This window comes from Sus scrofa, chromosome 1 (genome assembly GCF_000003025.6).
Source record: "Sus scrofa isolate TJ Tabasco breed Duroc chromosome 1, Sscrofa11.1, whole genome shotgun sequence".
NCBI lineage: Eukaryota > Metazoa > Chordata > Mammalia > Artiodactyla > Suidae > Sus > Sus scrofa.
Window position 1 is genome coordinate 113,108,237 of NC_010443.5, and position 21,719 is coordinate 113,129,955.

The 21,719-nt window shown below is 36.5% G+C and overlaps 1 protein-coding gene across 20 annotated transcripts in view; it reads left to right on the plus strand.

Annotated features, from left to right (window-relative positions):
• Positions 1-21,719, plus strand: part of SLTM (SAFB like transcription modulator) — a 55,510-nt gene that overhangs the window by 23,142 nt on the left and 10,649 nt on the right. For 6 of the 20 annotated variants that reach the window (XM_021073623.1, XM_021073590.1, XM_021073634.1 and 3 more), the window contains 14 exons: positions 2,830-2,857; positions 4,199-4,667; positions 5,300-5,349; positions 7,760-7,878; positions 11,581-11,730; positions 12,222-12,325; positions 12,421-12,587; positions 13,064-13,149; positions 13,403-13,566; positions 16,211-16,391; positions 17,125-17,249; positions 18,103-18,273; positions 19,764-20,078; positions 20,199-20,343. In XM_021073623.1, the coding sequence (XP_020929282.1) occupies positions 2,830-2,857; positions 4,199-4,667; positions 5,300-5,349; positions 7,760-7,878; positions 11,581-11,730; positions 12,222-12,325; positions 12,421-12,587; positions 13,064-13,149; positions 13,403-13,566; positions 16,211-16,391; positions 17,125-17,249; positions 18,103-18,273; positions 19,764-20,078; positions 20,199-20,343 (2,274 nt within the window). Of the gene's footprint in view, positions 1-306; positions 373-2,829; positions 2,858-4,198; positions 4,668-5,299; positions 5,350-7,759; positions 7,879-11,580; positions 11,731-12,221; positions 12,326-12,420; positions 12,588-13,063; positions 13,150-13,402; positions 13,567-16,210; positions 16,392-17,124; positions 17,250-18,102; positions 18,274-19,763; positions 20,079-20,198; positions 20,344-21,719 lie in introns of all 20 variants that reach the window. The other 14 variants (XM_021073614.1, XM_021073646.1, XM_021073618.1 and 11 more) reach the window with 5 other exon arrangements.

The following is a 21,719-nucleotide window of genomic DNA, read 5'->3' on the forward strand; positions in this document are numbered from 1 at the left end:
TTTTTGGCATTTGACTAAGGTTGTAGATCCCATTACAAAGATAAACAAGAGCATTGTAAAGCATTTTTTTTGTTTTCATATGTGAAATATTTTTTCAAGATAGACTCAACACGTAGTTGATTTAAAAGGATGCTTTTCATTGTCATTATTTATTTACCATATTCCTCATTCTGAAAAAAAAATCTGTTTTCAGGGGAGGAAAATTATTTTCAAATAAGATACATGGCATATCTGTGTATATATCATTTACAGGGAAAATTTCCCAATGTCTTTCTTATATTTCTTGGTTTGTTTCTTTATTGCAAGGAATGGCTCAACCTTAGTAGTGCTGTTTTTACTGTACATCCTAAACAGTTACGCAAATATGCGATGGTATGTGGCTCATCTTTTCTATCTACTAACCCTAGTTGCTTTTGTGCTTCACCTCATTGTGATCAGTTTTCTAGAAACTAAATCCGACTCTTTTGCTAGGTGCATTTAAGTATATATAATAAGGCTAGTATTACCACTGTTTTGAGAACCTAAAGTTGTAAAACTCTTAAGGAGACCTGTGGAGTAATTACGATAGGTATCTAAAAACTTGAGCAAAGTAAGGCATATCTTACCAGTTATTTTAGAAGACAGAAATAGCATTTCTAATTGGCAGAAAGTACAGCAGGAAGATTTTGGTTTTTACATCACAGTGTTTTTAAAAAATTGTATTTTAAGGTAGCAAATACTTTGGCCATTTTTTAATCAATCCTATCAATGTTGCATCTCAAAAAGAATGACTTCGAAGTGGTGTGCTCTCGCATCCCAGGTAGACAAGAGAGGCAAGTTGCATTAAGTTCCTTTATTCTGCTTTTAAGTAAAAGTTAAGGTATCCCAGTTCATTTGTCCCTGTAAGATAAATTGCTACACTAAAAGAGGGTAATTTAGTAAAAGGAAAAAGATTTATCAGTAATTCTAGCATAACTCATCCTTTCTTTGCTGCCACTGCCTCCCATTCTACTAAACTTAAAGCATTTTTCTTTCTTTTACAAATGTTGCACATTGAAATGTAATGATTAAAAACTAAGTTACTTTGAGTTCCCGTTGTGGCTCAGCGGAAATTAACCCGACTAGGCCCCATGAGGATGTGGGTTCAATCCCTGGCCTCACTCAGTGGGTTAAGAATCTGGTGTTGCTGTGAGCTTTGGGTTGGGTTGCATATGCGGCTCAGATCCCTTGCTGTTGTGGCTGTGGCGAGGCCGGCAGCTGTAGCTTCAATTTGACTCTTACCCCGGCAGCTTCCATATGCTGCAGATGTGACCCTAAAAAACAAAAACAAAAACAAACCCCACCCCCTAAGTCCTGGTACAACAGTTAAGAAATTATTAGAGCACTCTATAATGGGCTTATGTAACAATAGGATTCACATTGCTATCAATCAATAATCTTGTTTTGGGCTATTTTGCTCCCTAAGCTTATGGTGTAATGTTTTAGTCGTTTCATTTTCCTTCCTGTTACTTTAGAGTGTAAAACAATTGGTGATACCCTGTCCAAGGCACTTAAATGTTAATTTAAAGTTGGAAAATTTAAAGTTAATTTAAAATGATTTCTTAGAAATATGTTTATCTAAATGTAATTTTGAGCATATGGTAAAACATTTGACATTTTTAATGAATGCATGCTTTTTTATATGATTCTAAAATTGTTATAAGATAAATATGACATTTAAAGTTTTATTTACAGTTATATTTTACGTTAAGTCTAATTTTACTGCTAGGTTGTCACTCTAAGGCAGCAATGCTTTAAGTGTAGTCCCTGGACCAATAGTGTCAGAATCACTGAACTTTGTTAGAGACGCAAATTCTCAGGCCTTTCTCCAGACTTGAATCAGAGACTCTGGGATTGGTGCTCAGCGATTATCACAACCCAATTTCATAGCATTTATTCTAATGGAGACTCAAAGTTTGAGAACCATCACTCTAAGGCTTTGTATGTGGTAACTTCCCACCACCTTGACTAAAAATGATCTGCTTCTACTCAGCTTTTATATTAAAAGTTATAAATTAAAACATTCCCTAATTTTCTTCCCCATTACTGAGTTTATAAGGCATATTACTTTGCCTATTTGTTATGATCTTTAATTTTGGGAGATGTTTCTATCTTGCCATAATTGAGTTATTTTTTCAGTATTTACTTGGTGTAGGGTAAATAAAGATTTTTCCCTTTAAAAAGCTGTTACTTGTTTTGATTACTTGTAACACAAATACCATTTTTAAAGTGGCTGACCACCAGTATATATGTGAAAACTTATGAATTCATTTTTAACAGATAAAAAGGAATGAAGAATTTGAAACTGCTCTTGTAGTCATTCTTCTTCTGAGATGCCTGAAAAGGGAGTGTTTTTAATTAATTAATTTTTTATTAATATCCATTCAAGACCTTGAAACAGTATGTCTTCATGTTGTATTTTCTGATACATTTTGAATAGTATGTCCTAAGAGTACTTTTGTACTGAGTCACATAAAGTAATCAGGACAGGCTTTTTATTGGTGGCTCTTTGATATAAGTAAGATTTAGGTTATTTAATCTGAATACTGAAACTAATAGAGTTCATTGTTGATTATAATTATATAATTATATATTGACAGGTTTGCCCTTTTTCTATAAAATCAGAAGTGTATATCAGTGCTACATTTCTGTAAATGTGTTTTGCTTCTGGTTGGAATATACTATATTTATTAGTGATAGGTGTCTCTAATATTAAATTATTCAACAGTTTAATTTGATAGATTTTGTACTATTTCTGAAATCCAGTTTTAATTGAATTCATTTTACATTTGATTATTCTTTGAATTTCAGGATGGTGAGGAAGAAGAAAATGAGAAAGGTATGTTTGATGCCAAGTAGAGTTTAAAAATTGGTGACATTTAGTAAAACAGTAAATTATGTGACAATAAAGCATTCTTTATTTGAAATCTTATTTTTAAAATAAGTTTATTTTCAAATTTATCAATTTAGTGAATTAAGTTAGCACCTTGATTTTATTTTTCAATTTGTTTTAATTTTGTTTTTAACACTTTTAAGATATGTTCTAACTTAATGGTACACATCAGTTACTGTAGTGGCATTTTTTAAAAATTTAACCCAATTTAAATTTTATTTAAAAAAAAAAACTTCTATCATACGGTAAGTTGATTATATCCATAAGACTGGCACTGCAGTAACTCATATGTGCTTATTGGAGTCCTACCTAGTATGTAATGGATAATTAATTTTACGACTAGTCCTACAAATGTTGGGTGACCAGGAGACTGACCTTTTGTTTGCTGTCTGGAGAAATTTTCGTACAGTCTTCTGACGGTTTTAGTAGTTTAGGAGAGCTTTCTCATTCAGTACAATTGTGGAGGCATCAGTGGCAATAGATGTGGTTGGTATGAGGTTATGGAAGTTCTTGGGAAGAAGGCAAAGGATCCTCTGACTTTGGACTAGAAAGGACATGGAAAAGGGTTCTAAGAAAGGCAGAATAAAAAACTTAGAAGCAATGATGAAGTAAAGCTATCGACTGAAAATCTCAGATGCCCGAAGCCTCTCTATTTTGGGGGAAAAGCAAGACATCTTTGAAAATGGTAATTGCAGGACTGACTGGACAGGATGAAGACCGGAAATAACCAATTTTCTAAACATTATGGAGCAGGCCATCTTTGAATCCTCCTGTAGCAGTTTACCATGATTCTGGACTACTCAAGAATTGAATAAGAAGAGCAAAAAAGATGAGGCCCTGAATACTTTGAAGACTGATTAATACCTCAGACTGTGACCTTTCAAGACGTCACCATGGGAGTTCTGAAGGTCACAAGGGTTGAATCCCAAGATAATTGGAACATTGAATAACAAATCTGCATACTTGTCGCACTTTCATGGAGGAAAACAATCTTCCATATGCCATTAACTTATGACCAGAAATGAAGAGCTGGTTTCCTCGGGATGGAACCATTTCCTCACTTTTGTTGTTTGGTATTTGTATTTAGAGATCATTTTTTTCCATGAAGAATAAGTGATCCTGGGTAAAGGATTGTTTATGTTAGTTAATACCCTTGTGTTTTTCTTCCTAACCTTCCATCAGTGCTAATAACTGGCTTTATATTTTCTAGGTCCTATTCTAGCTTATGAATATGAAATTGTTTAAACTTCTTGTTTTGCCGTATTTATTCCTGTTAAATCCTCTTAGATATAGCAGGTTCTGGTGATGGTACACAAGAAGTATCTAAACCTCTTCCTTCAGAAGGGAACCTAGCTGAGGCTGATCACACAGCTCATGAAGAGATGGAAGCTAATTCGACTGTGAAAGAAGCTGAGGATGACAACATCTCGGTCACAATCCAGGCTGAAGATGCCATCACTCTGGATTTTGATGGTGATGACCTCCTAGAAACAGGTAAAAATGTGAAAATTACAGATTCTGAAGCAAGTAAGCCAAAAGATGGGCAGGACGTCATTGCACAGAGCCCGGAGAAGGAAAGCAAGGATTATGAGATGAATGCGAACCATAAAGATGGTAAGAAGGAAGACTGCGTGAAGGGTGATCCTGTCGAGAAGGAAGCCAGAGAAAGTTCTAAGAAAGCAGAATCTGGAGACAAAGAAAAGGATACTTTGAAGAAAGGGCCCTCGTCTACTGGGGCCTCTGGTCAAGCAAAGAGGTTTGTTTTTCTATGTCAGTTCTTTACGATACTGAATTCCAGCATTCAATAAGATCACTCTACATTAAGGGGGTGGCTTCAAGACCATGTACAGTAATTAGTACTTATGATCCTGCCTATAATATTTTTGACCGTCATAAGTTACTTAAAAAAAAATTCAAGATCTTCGTAATATACAGTGTGTCCTACTGATTGCATTGTCGAATTGTCAGCATATATTTGGTTTTTTTGTTGTTTTTTGTTTTTTTTTTTTTTCAAATTGACAATTTTTTTGTGTTTTATTTTTAAAAATCCTTGTGATGATGGTTAATGAACAACTATCAGTCCTAACAACACAAAATGAAGTCAAGTCCCAGTCCTGAAATCTGGAGAAGATGGCCATATATCCACTGAATAGAATTGTCAGAAAATCTAGATCTTCAGGCATCTTGGGGAAAATCAGTGCAAGAATCCTAAGGGAATCATTTGTTCAAATAACCTAATCTAGGCCTTTGGAGTTGTTAATTTGTATGAATAGCATTAGTTTGAAATATAGTCAATATCAAGCTGTTCGATCTTTGGTTTTTTTGTTTTTGCTTTTGTTTTTTGTTTTTTTTTTTTTCAATTTTCTTCTGGTGATTTGCTTCTTATAGCTCTTCAAAGGAATCTAAAGACAGCAAGACATCATCCAAAGATGACAAAGGTAATGGATTTTTTTTTTCTATTTATTTTAGTGGTAAAGTGCATATTTTCATTAAAAATTTAGTAATAATTGCCTGGGGTTTCCTTTGACATTTAGTCCTAAAAAACTGAATAAGAATTTTGGATGGCCTTTGTGTAAACAGTGGAGTTAGACTGCAGTTAATTCTCAATGTGACTGAAGCGTCACTTTTTAATTAGTTTGTAAACTGGTGTAAATTTGCTAAAAACCTATTTGGTGTATGTTTTTTACATTGTGTCTTAAGCATCTGTACTGAATGTTCATATAATAAATATTTCATTTTCTTACATTATAATTTCAGAAGTATTTTGTCTTTGATTGCAGTCACTTGTAATCCTTCCACTTCACCATAATCGTTTCCCTGTTCTATCTGGTTGGAAATGTGCTATAAATAATATTTGTGTATATTTGTGGAGCTGAATATTTGAAAGAAAGACACTCTCTAGCATTTGGTTTTACTTTTTTCACTTTTAAAATCCGGACACTTCTATTAATAAAATCAGTTATATATAGTATTTTAATTCTTCAGACTTTACTTCCTAATTGACTTTTTTTGCATTGTTGAGAGTCTTATGTAAGAAAGTGGTTTTATTTTACATTTTTGTAATAAGCCTAAAGGTACATTTTTGATTGCTTTTTGTTACTGAGAAGTCTTTGGTTACCTCATGGTGATGTGCTTTAGTATCATCTTGTATATGCTGTATACTTGAAAAATATTTCTTGTGTTCTAACAAGGCATATTAAGGGAAATAATACCATTTAGGTACTGCAGATTTCTAAAATGGCTCTTGCACACCAAAAGGAATGTTGTGTGTCCTTCCTGGTTTATTTAATGTATTTTGTTGTTATATTTTAATAATTAGAAATTTTAGTGATTTATTTAGTAATTAACAATTAATTTCATTATCCACATCCTTTACAGTTTTGGTTACTGGTTAAGATATAATAGATTTATTAATTGTTATCCTTTGAATTTAGAAGCTTAGTATCACCATGTTAACTTTTTCCTATCATGAAACTTTTTTTTCTGTAGAGAAATATGTGGGGCCAAATATTACTCAAATAAAGATACACAAACTTCTAGTTAACATTTCTTAAGATAAAGCAGATCTTTTGTTAGGTATGTTTCTTAAAAACAGAAGTGCAGAGAATTCCCGTCGTGGCGCAGTGGTTAACGAATCCGACTAGGAACCATGAGGTTGCGGGTTCGGTCCCTGCCCTTGCTCAGTGGGTTAAGGATCCGGCGTTGCCGTGAGCTGTGGTGTAGGTTGCAGACATGGCTCGGATCCAGCGTTGCTGTGGCTCTGGCGTAGGCCAGTGGCTACAGCTCCGATTGGACCCCTAGCCTGGGAACCTCCATATGCTGCGGGAGCGGCCCAAAGAAATAGCAAAAAGACAAAAAAAAAAAAAAAAAAAAAGAAGTGCAGCAGCCATTCATTTGAGTCAGGCATGTGTTGTCTGCTTATGAGTACAGTGACAGTAGTTCTTTAACTAAAACCTGTGGCTTGTAATTTTTTAAAGCATTGTACATCTTACCCTTTCTATGTATTAAAAACTTGCAGTTATTTTATAAAAATTGTTGTTTTTATTTGCTTAGATATTATTTCTCTTAAGTAGGTAAGAATTGTTTTCTAAATAAAGTCAAATGAATGAAAATTGAAAAAAGGCATTGGAGGTTGACTGACTAGGGCTATATTTTAAGAAATGGCATCTGTCTATATGAAACCGTAATTTATGTATGGAGACAGTGCGGGAGTGATTTGTATAACTGTTTACCTATACTAAAGGATTTTGAAGTCTCTCTCTCTTTTTTGTAATTGATTTCTTTTTTTAAAATCAAATACAAAGTTACCTAGCTGTATATAATTCCCACTTTGTCTTATACTTTCTGTAATAGAGAATGAAGATAAACTGGTTAGTTAGTCTTATTATAACATTTAAATTCTTGAAAACAGTTTATCCTTTGCTTTTGAGTTTTTCCTCTTGCACGTGCAGTTTCTTGGGATCTAAACCCCACCATAGGCATTGGTAAATAAGCAGTCTCTACACTACTAGGTGACTTCTTCCTGGTTGCCTGCATTCAGTGCAGTAGTAGGGTAGAAAATACGAAACTTAATAGCAAAAGTCCAAGACATGTAACTTATTTTTTTTAATCAACTTTGACTTAAAACTCATGCATTCGGGAGGGTATACATGCTTAGACCTGTTTTTCCTCATTAGTTATCTATTACTGTTTTTTATTTTAATAGTGGGTTTGTAGGATTTTGATATAGTGAAGTCATACTTTTAAAATTAGAAGGTTTTATAATTTTGGAAGAATATGGCCCTAATAATTTTGTTAAAAAATTTCCAATTGAGATAATTTAAACTTCTGATGTTAAATCTATTCTAGGAAGTACAAGTAGTACCAGTGGTAGCAGTGGAAGCTCAACTAAAAATATCTGGGTTAGTGGACTTTCTTCAAACACCAAAGCTGCTGATTTGAAGAACCTCTTTGGCAAATATGGAAAGGTACATTTTTTTTTTTTTTTTACCTTTTTATCCATCTTTCTAGTATCTCCAATTTAAATAGAAGTTGTATTCAAAACAGTATATATAAAATCTAATTATCTCTTAGGACTGTTATAGGCATAATTCCTGAGTTCTCTGGTAATGGTATTGAGTTTCATCATGTAATCTCATACTGAGGCCTGGGAAATCTTTGTATTGAGAGCTCATATTTTGAGCCAGTTTAAGCCAAGGAATGTGTTTGATTCAACACATTCGTCATATTTCTTGGACCTAGAATTGCGCAGGCTGATCTGGTCATCTGGAAAATACAGGTAGACTAATATGAGGAATGGCATATAGCATTTTGGGGAAAAATGTGGTTCCTGTCACCATAAAAATTCTAGTACAGTGGTGGGGAAAAAAGCAAAACTGGTAAAATAGACCTTATTTTTTTTTTTTAAGTTTTGATTTGTGCCATGAAGGAAGAGTACAGGATGCTAGGAGAGCAAAAAAGGAGACTTTACTGTGGTTGGGTCATCACAAGTTTTTCTGGCATATAAGGGGAGACTTGAAGAGAAGAACAATTAATAATTAAATGAATTGAATATTCAGTTAACTGAATTTTTTATTTTTTAAGATTTCATTTTTTCTATTATAGTTGATTTACAATGTTCTGTCAATTTCTGCTGTACAGCAAAAATACATACATATATGTATATTCTTTTTCTCACATTATCCTCTATCATGTTCCATCACAAGTGACCAAATGTAATTAGCTGTTGAATTAAATGGCAGTTGATTTGCATTCCTCAGGGCACTCACTGTATTCTACCTTACATTTCAGTTTTCAGTATCCTTTTTTTTTTTTTTTTTTTTTTTCTGTCTTTTTGCTTTTTCTAGGGCCGTTCCCGCGGTATATGGAGGTTCCCAGGCTAGGAGTCTAATCGGAGCTGTAGCCACCGGCCCACGCCAGAGCCATAGCAATGCGGGATCTGAGCCACGTCTGCGACCTACACCACAGCTCACGGCAACACCGGATCCTTAACCCACTAAGCAAGGCCAGGGATCAAACCTGCAACCTCATGGTTCCTAGTCAGATTTGTTAACCACTGCGCCAGGACGGGAACGCCTCAGTATACCTTATATATAACCTACTGTGGTGTGAATTCTTGGATAGCAGGGATCTTATCTACTATACTTTGTGTGCATGTGGTAGGCTTTCAGATGTTTATTAATGATCAGTGTTGGTAAATAGCCATTAAGGAAGGTTACAAAAATCTGTCTCGGGAGTTCATGTCATGGCTCAGTGGAAATGAATCTGACTAGTATCCATGAGGACACAGATTCGATCCTTGGCCTTGCTCAGTGGGTGAAGGATCCTGTGTTGCTGTGAGCTGTGGTGTAGATCATAGACTCGGCTTGGATCCTGTGTTGCTGTGGCTGTGGTGTTGGCCGGCGGCTACAGCTCCAATTTGACCCCTAGCCTGGGAACCTCCATATGCCGCAGGTATGGCCCTAAAATGCCCCCCTCCCCCGCCCCGGCCAAAAAAAAAATCTGTCATGTTGATTGTGGGAGGTTTTTGTGGTTTTTTTTTCCCCCTTTTTCTAATTAGAGTTGGCTGTGCATTAAGGAGGTTCTTGTAGGTATCAGATACATAACACTGAGAATTGTCCCATGATCATTTGTGGTGTATTTGTGGTTCTCTTTTCAACAGTTTATTGTTAAAGGTATAGAACAACTTTTTTTTTTTTTTTTTGCCTTTTGTCATTTTTAGGGCCACACCCATGGCATATGGATGTTCCCAGGCTAGGGGTCAAATTGGAGCTGTAGCTGCTGGCCTATGCCACAGCCATAGCAATGCTGGATCTGAGCCGCGTCTGCAACCTACAACCATAGCTCACAGCAACGCTGGGTCCTTAACCCACTGAGTGAGGCCAGGGATTGAACCCTAAACCACATGGTTCCTAGACAGATTCATTTCTGCTGTGCCACAACGGGAACTGTGAGAACAATTTTTTGGTGTTGGCATTCTTAGAACTAAAACTGTATAAGAATAAGATGCAATTATAACAAGGACCTTGGGCTTAAAAATTAAAATACTGTTGAGGCAAGTCAGCTCTTTCCCAGACTTGAGGGTAAAAGCTGATAGTTTCCAGCCACTCAACACCATACAACCTCCTGAATTCCCTGTGTACCTCTGCTTGATGCTATGTCTGTATTCCTGCGTGTTCAGCACTAGGTTTATTCTCGCTCACTGTTCTCACTCACCCATCCCTGCCTTGTCTCTCTCACCTATTCATTTTATAGAATTGAAATTATTTGTCATTTTTATATTGGTGTACATTTTAAAAGTATATAGGTAGAAAGTGTCTTTTTAGAGTGTTTTTTTAGGGTGTATTTTTTTTTTTTCTTTTTATAGCTGCACCTGCAGCATATGGATGTTCCCCAGCTAGGGGTCAAATCAAAGCCATACCTGTGACCTACCCTGCAACTTGTGGCAATGCTAGAGCGTTTATCCACCAAGTGAGGCCAGGGATCAAGCCCACGTCCTGACGGATGCTGTGTTGAATTCTTAACCTGCTGAGCCACAACGGGAACTCTGGGTGTATTTTTAAGGTTGCATTTTTACATGTGGGAGAGTCTTTATTCATTTTTGAAAGTTTCTTTTTATTTTTTTGCTTTTTAGGCCACACCTGTTGCATATTGAGGTTCCCAGGCTAGGGGTCTAATTGGAGCTGTAGCTGCTGGCCTACACCACAGCCACAGCAACTCGGGATCTGAGCCACATCTGCAACCTACACCGCAGCTCCCATTAATGCCAGATCCCCAACCCACTGAGCGAGACCAAGGATTGAATCCGCAGCCTCATGGTTCTTGGTTAGATTCGTTTCTGCTGTACCATGACAGGAACTCCATTTTTGAAAGTTTCTTATAGTGAGTCATAATAGAAAAGTGTTAACACTTATCTAGACACTTCTAGGAACTTGACTCTTTTTTTCCCTTGTCTTTAAGAGATTCAGGGTGAGCCTTCGAAAGAGAAATTTTGGCCCAAATCTAATTGAGAATATTATATTTTTGCGTTTGCTAAGTGTGTGTTTTGGTAACATATTTGAAAAAAAGAAAAAAACTGAAAGTTTAGAGTTCCCATCGTGGCTCAGTGGTTAATGAATCTGACTAGTATCCGTGAGGATGCAGCTCCAATCCCTGGCCTTGCTCAATAGATTAAGGAATCCAGCATTGCTGTGAGCTATGGTATATGCCAGCAGCTATAGCTCCAATTCAGCCCCTAGCCTGGGAATTTCCATATGCCGCGGGTACGGCCCTAAAAAGACAAAAGACAAAAAAACTGAAAGTTTAATTGCTTTTTGATACTTTATTTTTTTTGTCTGCATTTTGCAGCTGCTTGATATGGGATCTTAGTTCCCAGACCAGGGATTGAACTCCATGAAAGTGCCAAATCCTAACCACTAGACCATCAGAGAACCCAGCTTTTTGACACTTTAAGTTGTTCCCCTAAATACTTAGTAAGTATAGGCAAGATTGATGGTGACTATAAGAGTATAAATCAGTAATATGTATCTTAAATTTACCCTTTATCCTAAATGTATATATCCTGAACTTATCTTTTGAATTGAATAGTCTCTGTTCTGAATTTTTATCTATTTAGAAATGTATGTAGTTGTAAAGTTGTATAACTTTCTAAGTATAATCTCATTTTACAGGTTCTGAGTGCAAAAGTAGTTACAAATGCTCGAAGTCCTGGGGCCAAGTGCTATGGCATTGTAACTATGTCTTCAAGCACAGAGGTGTCCAGATGTATTGCACATCTTCATCGCTCTGAGCTGCATGGGCAGCTGATATCTGTTGAAAAAGTAAGCTTGCTAAACTGTTTATAAAAGGGAGGTTACTTTCAAGGCTAATAAGTCTCAAAGATGTACATTAGTAGGGAGTGGAATTAGGAATGATTTTAATTTTTATATACTCATTTTTTTTCCTGTTTTCCAAATTTTCAACATACTTTTTTGTTTGTTTGTTTTTGCCTTTTCTAGGGCCGAACCTGTGGCATATGGAGGTCCCATGCTATGGGTCTAATTGGAGCTGTAGCCGCCAGTCTATACCACAGCCGCAGCCTCACAAGATCCAAACCTCGTCTGCGACCTACACCACAGCTCACAGCAACACTGGATCCTTAACCCACTTAGCAAGGCCAGGGATCGAACCCGCAACCTCATGGTTCCTAGTCAGATTCATTAACCACTGAGCCACCATGGGAACTCCATTTTCAACATACTTTTAATAGGTATAAAAATGCGTAACTTTAAAACTTAGGTGATTTTTTTTTTTTTTTTTTCCATTTAAACAGGTCAAAGGTGATCCTTCTAAGAAAGAGTTGAAGAAAGAAAATGATGAAAAGAGTAGTTCAAGAAGTTCCGGAGACAAAAAAAATATGAGTGATAGAACTAGCAAGTAAGGATTAATTTTGTTGATAAGCACAGACTTTTTTGGTACAATAATAAAGTAGCCTCATTCTGTTGTTTTCTTGTGTGGTGTGGTATGGTCAGGACACAAGCCTCAGTCAAAAAAGAAGAGAAAAGGTCGTCTGAGAAAGCAGAAAAAAAAGAAAGCAAGGATACTAAGAAACTAGAAGGTAAAGATGAGAAGAATGATAATGGATCAAGTGGCCAAACTTCAGAATCAATAAAAAAAAGTGAAGAAAAGAAACGAATAAGTATGCTATGTATCTTTCTTCTCAATCCCTTTCTCATGCACCCTACAACTTAATTTTTATAGTGGAAGGAGAAATTGAGATTACAATCTAGATAAAAGTTAAACTGCATTATTAAATGTCACTGTGGTAGAGAAACAGGTCTAATAGGACTGATGGTCTTCTCCTTTTCCACTTTTAGGAAGCAAATGTCTTGCAGTTAAGGCCATTTACTGTTAAATCAGGGCTGACTGAACACAGTCATTGAGTAATAGCTATGTAATTGAACTTTCGGTATCGCTGAAAATATTTATGTTAGTGGATTGAGCTTTAAAAATTCTTTACATTTAAGCTCTCATAGAATAAGTGAGTTTTTTTATTTTATGTATTGGCTTGTGAATATCTGGTTAAGAATTCATTTTTACAGTGTATTTTTTTAAATAAATATATATTTATATATTTTTAGACATGTGCTTATCTGATTTTTTTTTTTTCCTTAGGTTCAAAGAGTCCAGGACATATGGTTATACTAGACCAAACTAAAGGAGATCATTGTAAGCCATCAAGGAGAGGAAGATATGAGAAAGTAAGTCTCTGAGAGGGATGTAAAGTACTGTGCCACCTGTTTCCAAAAGAAGATAATTCAGTATCTCTATAACAATTTTTGCATACTTCCATGCTAGAAAATCTAAGAAAGGGGCACATCATTACTCATTTAAGCCTTTTTTTTTTTTTTGGCCACCAGGGAACCTCCCTCATTCTTGCTTTTTAAATGACCAGCTTAACTTGAAAAACAAAATTATTTTAACTTCTAGTCCTCTTATTTTTTCCTTCTATAGATTCATGGAAGAAGCAAGGAAAAGGAGAGAGCTAGCTTAGATAAAAAAAGGGACAAAGACTACAGGAGGAAAGACATCTTGCCTTTTGAAAAGATGAAGGAACAGAGATTGAGAGAACATTTAGTTCGTTTTGAAAGACTGAGAAGAGCAATGGAACTTCGAAGGTAGGAAAAGAGTCTGTTTTATACCTGTCTTTAACTATAGGTACATCTTTAACATTAATTATAAACCAGATTTCTGGAAATTGTATTCCTATAGAAAGATATTTGTCACTTTTAAGAAGTGCAGTAAAACCTAATGATTTCTTAAGATTGCATAGTATTTTACAATTTACAAAATACCTTTCCATCTGTTATCTCTATCTCAACAATTTTGTGTGGTTAGTTATTTCCATTATATGAGTGGAAAAAAAATGGAGGCCCAGAGAGGCTAAATGACTCTTCCAATGCCACATGACTAATGAGTGGCAGAGTCGGGACTCAGATCCAAGTCTTCTGACTCCAAGTCCAATGCTCTTTCCTCTACTCCAAAGCTGCCGCCATAAAAAAAACTTTAAAGAAAAAAATTAATTTTGAGATAAGATAGTCTTAATGTAAGCTACAGTGGTCAAATAGTATGTTAACATTTTAGGAAAAATCCGTTGTACTTTGAATTAGAGCCCAAGTGAAGGAAGATTTGCCCTGTGAACTTTGTGTTCAAGTTTTCCCCAAAGCAAGAATTCTCTTTGAAACAAAACTGAGAACAAAGCAAAACTTTTATTTTTAGTGGCAGTATCTCAACAATTCCTTATGAGTGCCAGTTTACTTTCATATATCAATTTTTGGATGCCACTTAATATAGTCTTGTGTTTCCTGATAAAATTTTCCAAATATTAACCTATATTGTCGAAAGGTCACTTACCATGAAATTTCATATGTTTATTCACAAGAGTGCCAGGAACTACCAGAGATGCTTTTAGCAACTTAAGTAATACTATGATTGCCATACACTTTACTAAAAAGAAATAATCCTTGCATTACTCTAGACCCATTTTCCCTTTTTTCAAAGAAGTCTCAATATGCTAAGCTTCCTGTTTAGATGACCACAGGTTGGGAGGAGAGTGAGAATGGGAATTATTAGAGCAGCATTTCTCAAGCCTCTCAGACCAGCACCCCTTTTATAGTAAAAACAACAAAGTAAATTGCAGCACCTTCTTTATTAATCTGAAGTAAAATTGATATATAATATACCTACCTATACAATAATTTCCAAAATATTAATATAATACCTTAACTCTTAAAATGAAGGAATAATAAAAATGATTTATAATGAAGCACATATTCCAGATGTGAATGTTGAGGCATAACTCTCTAGAAAATCTCATGAAGTTTGTATCCCTCTTAAGACTTAGTGAGAATGTGACAGCTGCAAATACTGATACTGGTTTGTTGTATTGAGTCAAATGCCAGGAGTATTGTTGACATTATGAGGTGATTTCTGAATTGGTGAACAACTCTTGGTGAAGTTTTCAAGAAAGTATAATTTTCCCTCTATTTATATGGAGTTGCATTCATGGAATCTTTAGTGTGTGTAAAACCATGCCAAAGCAAGCCAACATAGATAGCATTTATTAAAAATGAGTTAAGTTCTAGAGCCAGATTTTTTTTTTTTTCTCTAAAGGTGATTTTGTTCTGTTTTAATGACATGGATGTCAGTTATGGCATTTGGAAGGCATTAGGAGTATTGGACAGATTTTTGTTGTGTAAGACTATCCTGACTGTTTGAAGCGTCCTAAGATATTTAGAGTCCTTGGTCCTCTTCACTAATTGCTGGTAACAGCCCCATGGTCATTGTGATAATTAAAAATGCCCCTCAGGAGTTACCATTGTGGCTCAGTGGAAACATCCATGAGGATGCAGGTTCAACCCCTCGCTCAGTGGGTTAAGGACCTGGTGGTGCCGTGAGCTGTGGTGTAGGTCAAAGACGTGTCTCCGATCTTGTGTTGCTGTGGCTGTGGTGTAGGCCGGCAGCTACAGCTCCAATTCGACACATAGCCTGGGAATTTCCATATGCCGCGGGTGCGCCCCTAAAAAGACACAAAAAAATACATCTCAAGTTTCCATGGGGGCACTACTGAACCATTTGAGAACTTCTGGGTTCCTAGGGCAAGACATGCTGATAGAATACATTGGGTCCCTTAAAGTAAGGAAGTGATTAAAAACACTATTACAAGTCTTAATATAATAACTTAATTTAGTTATAGCAAACATTTGAACAACCTCCTGACTCTAAGAAATGTGTTACCAGGAGTCATCTATTATGTGCCTTGAACCCTTCAAAAGAAGCCTTGAGGGCAACCATTTATTATATATCATAGCATTTACTATAATTCATGTTGATGGTTATGATCCCAAGTTATCGAAAATAAGGCCTACCTTGTTTAAGGAGAAAGTATATCCTAGGTACTGGAAATTTTTCTATCAAAAGCAATAGAAATTGTAGCTTTGTAAATTCATATATGTAGACTATTTCCTTTTTAAAATGTTGATTAATTAATGGGCTGTTAGAGTGGGGTTTTTATTTAAACAGGAATCATCTAAGAGGCAACTGCTCTATAAAATTCAGCTGTTCAGTTGACAGTCAATAAATAAGTGACAGTATTGAAATCTGTTTAAAGTTTTGAGTTCTCTTTCCAATTACATTAAAACTACTTAGAATGAGTTGAAGTTTAAAATTGCCAACCTCAAGGAAAACTACAAATTCAAAAGCTATTCTCTTTCACACAGTGCTAGCATAATTTAAGTATTTCTAAATACTGATTTTTGTTAGACGAAGAGAGATTGCAGAAAGAGAGCGTCGAGAGCGAGAACGCATTAGAATAATTCGTGAACGGGAAGAACGGGAACGCTTACAGAGAGAGAGAGAGCGCCTAGAAATTGAAAGGCAAAAACTAGAGAGAGAGAGGATGGAACGCGAACGCTTGGAAAGGGAACGCATTCGTATTGAACAGGTGCAGTCAGAAAATCTTTTCATCTTAAATAACTGACCTTTTTCAAACCTTGTAATATTTGCCCTAAAATTTGCTTTACATGTTGTAAAGCTTCTATAGAATAAGTTCAGCTAATGAGCATTTATTAAGTGTCCCTGAAAGATAACAGTGAATTAGGTGCTAGTTTTAAATACATTTAGTAGTGACTTTGTTCTAGCCAGTTGGTAATATAACTCAAGCTCTGCAATATCATGGCAGCGTAATAGTCTGAGCATAGGACTATGAGTCCAGAGTAGTTGTAATCCAGGCTCTGTCACTATCCCATTCTTAGAAAATAATAACTGTTTCCTTACATATTATAGTGGGAATGATTTCCCAAGGCTGGAAGGAAATATTGCCTCTCTTTGCAGAATTGCATCCAGGATTTTAAGGCACTTAGTCATCATCCATATTAAGAATGCTATTTCTAATTACCTTTAGGTGCTTTTGTTCAAATGATTAAACTAAATTTGACCTTCCCAATTACTTGCCAGCTTTCAGCACACAATCTCTTAATTTTAATGTTGCAGAACAATAGTCATAGCCTAGATGGCTGATTATTGAAATCAAATGTGTTTATTTGTCCCAGGAATGTGTTTTGCCTGGTGCTTGCCTGTGGTGCTTTTTAATGACAGGATGAAAACAAGTTTGCACTTACACTTACCTCATGTTTTCATTTTGCCTTGGTTGGTTCTTCCTTCTGTGTTGTCTGAAGGAACGTCGTAAAGAAGCTGAACGTATTGCTCGAGAACGAGAAGAACTAAGAAGGCAACAGCAGCAGCTTCGTTATGAACAAGAAAAAAGGAATTCTTTGAAACGCCCACGTGATATAGATCATAGGTAGTTGCTTAATTTCTTTAATGGTTACTTGCTGTCTTACTCCTTTCAAGCTAAGACTAATTTGAGAATTAGAAAGTGCAGGTCCCCCTGACTGGAATAAAAGGTCATAATCAACAGGGAAGGGAACGATGGTGGTATTGGATTGGACCCAGTGCGTTGTCAATAGGAAGAGTCTGCTCTTCTTTCCTTGTGTCCCTTCCAATGCCAAATGTTTTTCCGTTGTGACTGGAAATACATGGTAGGCTTCAGTTCTCAAACTCAGACCCATTTTGAAAATTCTTACAGAGTAGCAGATAGTATAGAAATGGAAGTCATAACTAAAATGTAGATTCTCTTGTATGTTTACCTTCATGCTTCTTAGTAGATTTCAAAATACAATATAGTAATTTAATTTTCTGAATACAAATTCTATAATATAGTAATTTAATTTTCTTAATATAAATTCCAAGATTTAGTTGGTTGTATTGAGAAATAAGTGAGTGAATAGTATTGGAGACTTACCTCTCTAACCTTTCCAAAGTTAAGTATAATCAAGAAGGTTATATACTCCTGGTTAGAATTGTATTATAAAATGGTATCAAGTATTTTATACTATTTGTCTTTTCCATTTAATAATTTTAAAACAAGTAGCTTTTCAACTATTTTCTTTCATGTGAAATTCCTCTAATGGTATATGACTTTATATAATTTAATAATGTTTTGCTAGCTTGTTCTTGTAACAGAATGTTTTGTTTTGAGATTATTAGCTCTCTATATCCACAGTTCCTAGCATGTGGTATGTATGACTCCAAGTAAGTGTCATTTGATTGTTGTAAAACTAATTTGTATAAATGAGCAAATATTTCTCTTCAAGGCGAGATGATCCTTATTGGAGCGAGAATAAAAAGTTGTCTCTAGATACAGATGCACGATTTGGTCATGGATCTGACTACTCTCGCCAACAGAATAGATTTAATGACTTTGATCACCGAGAGAGGGGCAGGTTTCCTGACAGTTCATCAATACAGTCTTCATCTTTTGAAAGGTAAATTGATATGTTGAAAATTGTATTTGGTGGGAGTTCCCATCATGGCTCAGCAGTTAACGAACCCAACTAGCATCCATGAGGATGCGGGTTTGATCCCTGGCCTCACTTACTGGGTTAAGGATCCAGCGTTGCTGTGAGCCCTGGTGTAGGTCGCAGATGCAGCTTGGATCCTGTGTTGCTGTAGCTGTGGTGGTGGCCGGCAGCTACAGCACCAGTTGGACCCCTAGCCTGGGAACCTCCATGTACCTCAATGTGGCCCTAAAAAGACAAAAAGACCAAAAAAAGAAAGAAAATTGTATTTGGTGGCGTTCCCACTGTGGTGCAACCAGCTCGGTGGTGTCTTGGGAGTGCTGAGATGAGGTTCAGTCTCTAGCCTGGCACAGTGGCTTAAGGATCTGGTGTTGTCATAGCTGCAAGTTGCAGCTTAAGTTGCAAGTGTGGCTTGGGTCTGATCCATGGCCCAGGAACTCCATATGCCTCGGGGTCGCCAAAAAAAAGAAAATTGTATTTGGTATACAAGCCTTACTATTTACAAGTTAGGTTCTCTATTAAAATATTAATTAAGAAATACAGGTCATAACTGAGGTGTTTAGAACAAATAATATGTTTGGTTTTTGTTAATTAGAATGTGATTGAGTATTCAGAATTAGTTTACTAGGCCACCATAACATGGTTAAGTAGGTTGGCTTTATCTTCTTAACCTTTCAAACTAAGTGGAAGCAGAAATTCCTACAGTGGAGCATTGGGATGCAGTTTCAGTCCCCAGCCTAGCACAGTGCGTTAAGGATCAGGGTTGCCGCAGCTGTGTTGTAGGTTGCAATTGCTGTTTGGATCTGATCCTTGGCTCAAGAACTCCGTTTGCTGCTGGTTGGCCAAAAATGGAAAGAACAAAAAACAAAAACAAAAAGCTAAATGAAAGTACTGTTAGCTTTGGGTATGATATGCCTTAGTTGTGAAGAACAGTAAGATTCCTTCAGGTTCATAGAGACTTGAGCATCTGATGTAATTCTCCATGGGTGCTAAGAAAACAACCTTTGTGCTAGACATTTAGCTCAGTTTAAAAGAACATTGGTTAGGAGTTCCCTTCCTGGTTAGAGGTTAACGATCCTGACTAGGATCCATGAGGATGAGGGTTCGATCCCTGGCCTTGCTCAATGGATTAAGATTCTGGTGTTGCCATGAGCTGTGGTGTAGGCCGCAGATGCGGCTCGGGTCTGGTGTTGCTGTGGCTGTGGTGTAGGCTGGCATCTGTAGCTCTAATTCAACCCCTAGCCTGGAAACTTCCTTATGCTGTGAGTGCGGCCCTGAAAAGCAAAAACAAAAACAAAACAAAAGATTATTGGTTATTAGAATCAATAACTGGTTTTTTTGTTGGTCGTTTTGCCTTAAGTTAATTTTTAAAGAAGGTGTTATTATAGGTTATGCAATGAAGTTAAGAATAAGGCCAGGTGTTTCTCAGGACCTGTGTTCTTTGTATTGGATAACAGGCGAGAACGTTTTGTTGGTCCAAGTGAAGGGAAAAAAACACGTCCTTCTGCACGCAGAGAAGATCCAGGTTTTGAAAGATACCCCAAAAATTTCAGCGATTCCAGAAGAAATGAGCCACCACCACCAAGAAATGAACTTAGAGAAACAGACAGGCGAGAAGTCCGAGGGGAACGAGATGAGAGGAGAACAGTGATCATTCATGACAGGCCTGATATCACTCACGCTAGACATCCTCGAGAAGGAGGGCCCAATCCCTCCAGACCAAACTCCTGGAAGAGTGAAGGAGGCATGTCCACCGACAAACGGGAAACAAGGTATTTGTGTGGTTTCTGATGATGCCTCACTAGTGGTGGGTGGTACATAATGCATTTGGGTTTTTCAAAAAAAGTTTTAATAGAGTTTGATTGTATATGTTTTTGGATTTTGTTCAACAGAGTTGAAAGGCCAGAACGATCTGGGAGAGACGTATCAGGGCACAGTGTGAGAGGGGCTCCCCCTGGAAGTCGCAGTAATGCCTCAGGCTATGGAAGCAGAGAGGGAGACAGAGGAGTAATCACAGACCGAGGAAGTGGAGCACAGGTAAATGCTGACGAAGGATTATTGTCACCTCTTCAGTAGTAAACGTATGGAACTTATGAGACACATCGTATTTATACTCTTATTTGGGTGTGGCCTAGATTAGTTAGATTAGAATGATTGGGAGACTGGTTTCCCAAACACAATCTTAATGCTTCTTGTATTTTTTTTTTAATGGGCACACCCACAGCATATTGAAGTTTCCAGGCAAGGGATTGAACCCTCTGCAGTGACCTGAGCTGCTGCAGTTAGATTCTTACCCCCACTACCCACAGCAGAAACTGCTTCTTGTATTTGAAGTCAGTAATTGAACAGAGTAGTCCAGAGAAGTAGGATATTAGCTGTGAAATTCTTTTCTCCCCCCCTTGCAGTTATATTGAGATATAATTGACATACAGAACTGTGTAAGTTTAAAGTGTACCACATAATGATTTGACTTATATACATCATAAAATGATTGTAGTCCTCAAGTTCTTATTCTGTTTTTATTAAACCTTCTGTTAAAATTTGAGACTTGTTATATTTGGTAGTATATTTGTTATATACTTTGTTATATTTGGTAGACTAATGATTACTTTGGCTTTATTTCTTTTTAAAGAAATTGAGGCTTTTAAACTAGATGGTGAATTTTTGGCCTCTGTTTGTGTTTTCCTTTCACCTTTTCCTTTTTTTTTCTTTTTTCTTTTTCTTTGTAGGGCTGCACCTGCGGCATATGGAAGTTCCCAGGCTAGGGACTGAATTGGAGCTGCAGCTGCTGGGCACAGCAACTTATGATCCGATCCACATTTGCGACCTATACCACAGCTCACAGCAACGCCGGATCCTTAACCCATTGAGTGAGGCCAGGGAATGAACCCATGTCCTCATGGATGCCAGTTGGGTTCGTTAACTACTGAGCCATGATGGGAACTCTCTTTCTTTCCTTTTTTTTTTTTTTTTAATAGTACTCTCTCTTTTCTCTTACTTCATTGAGTAGCTTAAAGTGTAGAACTGAAATAAAACTTATGTCTCTTTTTTGTTAATTTCTAAAGGTAGGTGAGTGGAATATTTTGTATTTTTAAATTGCTTTTTTACTCTTTGCTATTATTGCCTTGAATATTTTGTAAGTTAATGAACCTGGGCAGAGGACATCTCTTAGCAGCTCCAATTTGAGAGCATTCTTGTTGATAAAATAGTAGCATATGTGTTGACAGTAGCAGAGATAGAATATTCTCTTAAATTATTTACAAAAAATAATTCTGAAGTGTGTATATGTGTCCACATGTGTGTGCATCCATCCTTCAGCCTGAATTATACTCTGGTGCTCTGTTTTGTATTTTAGTACATATTAGGTTTCGTAGCAATGTTTTTTACCAGAAAATCTTTTAATCTCATAGCAT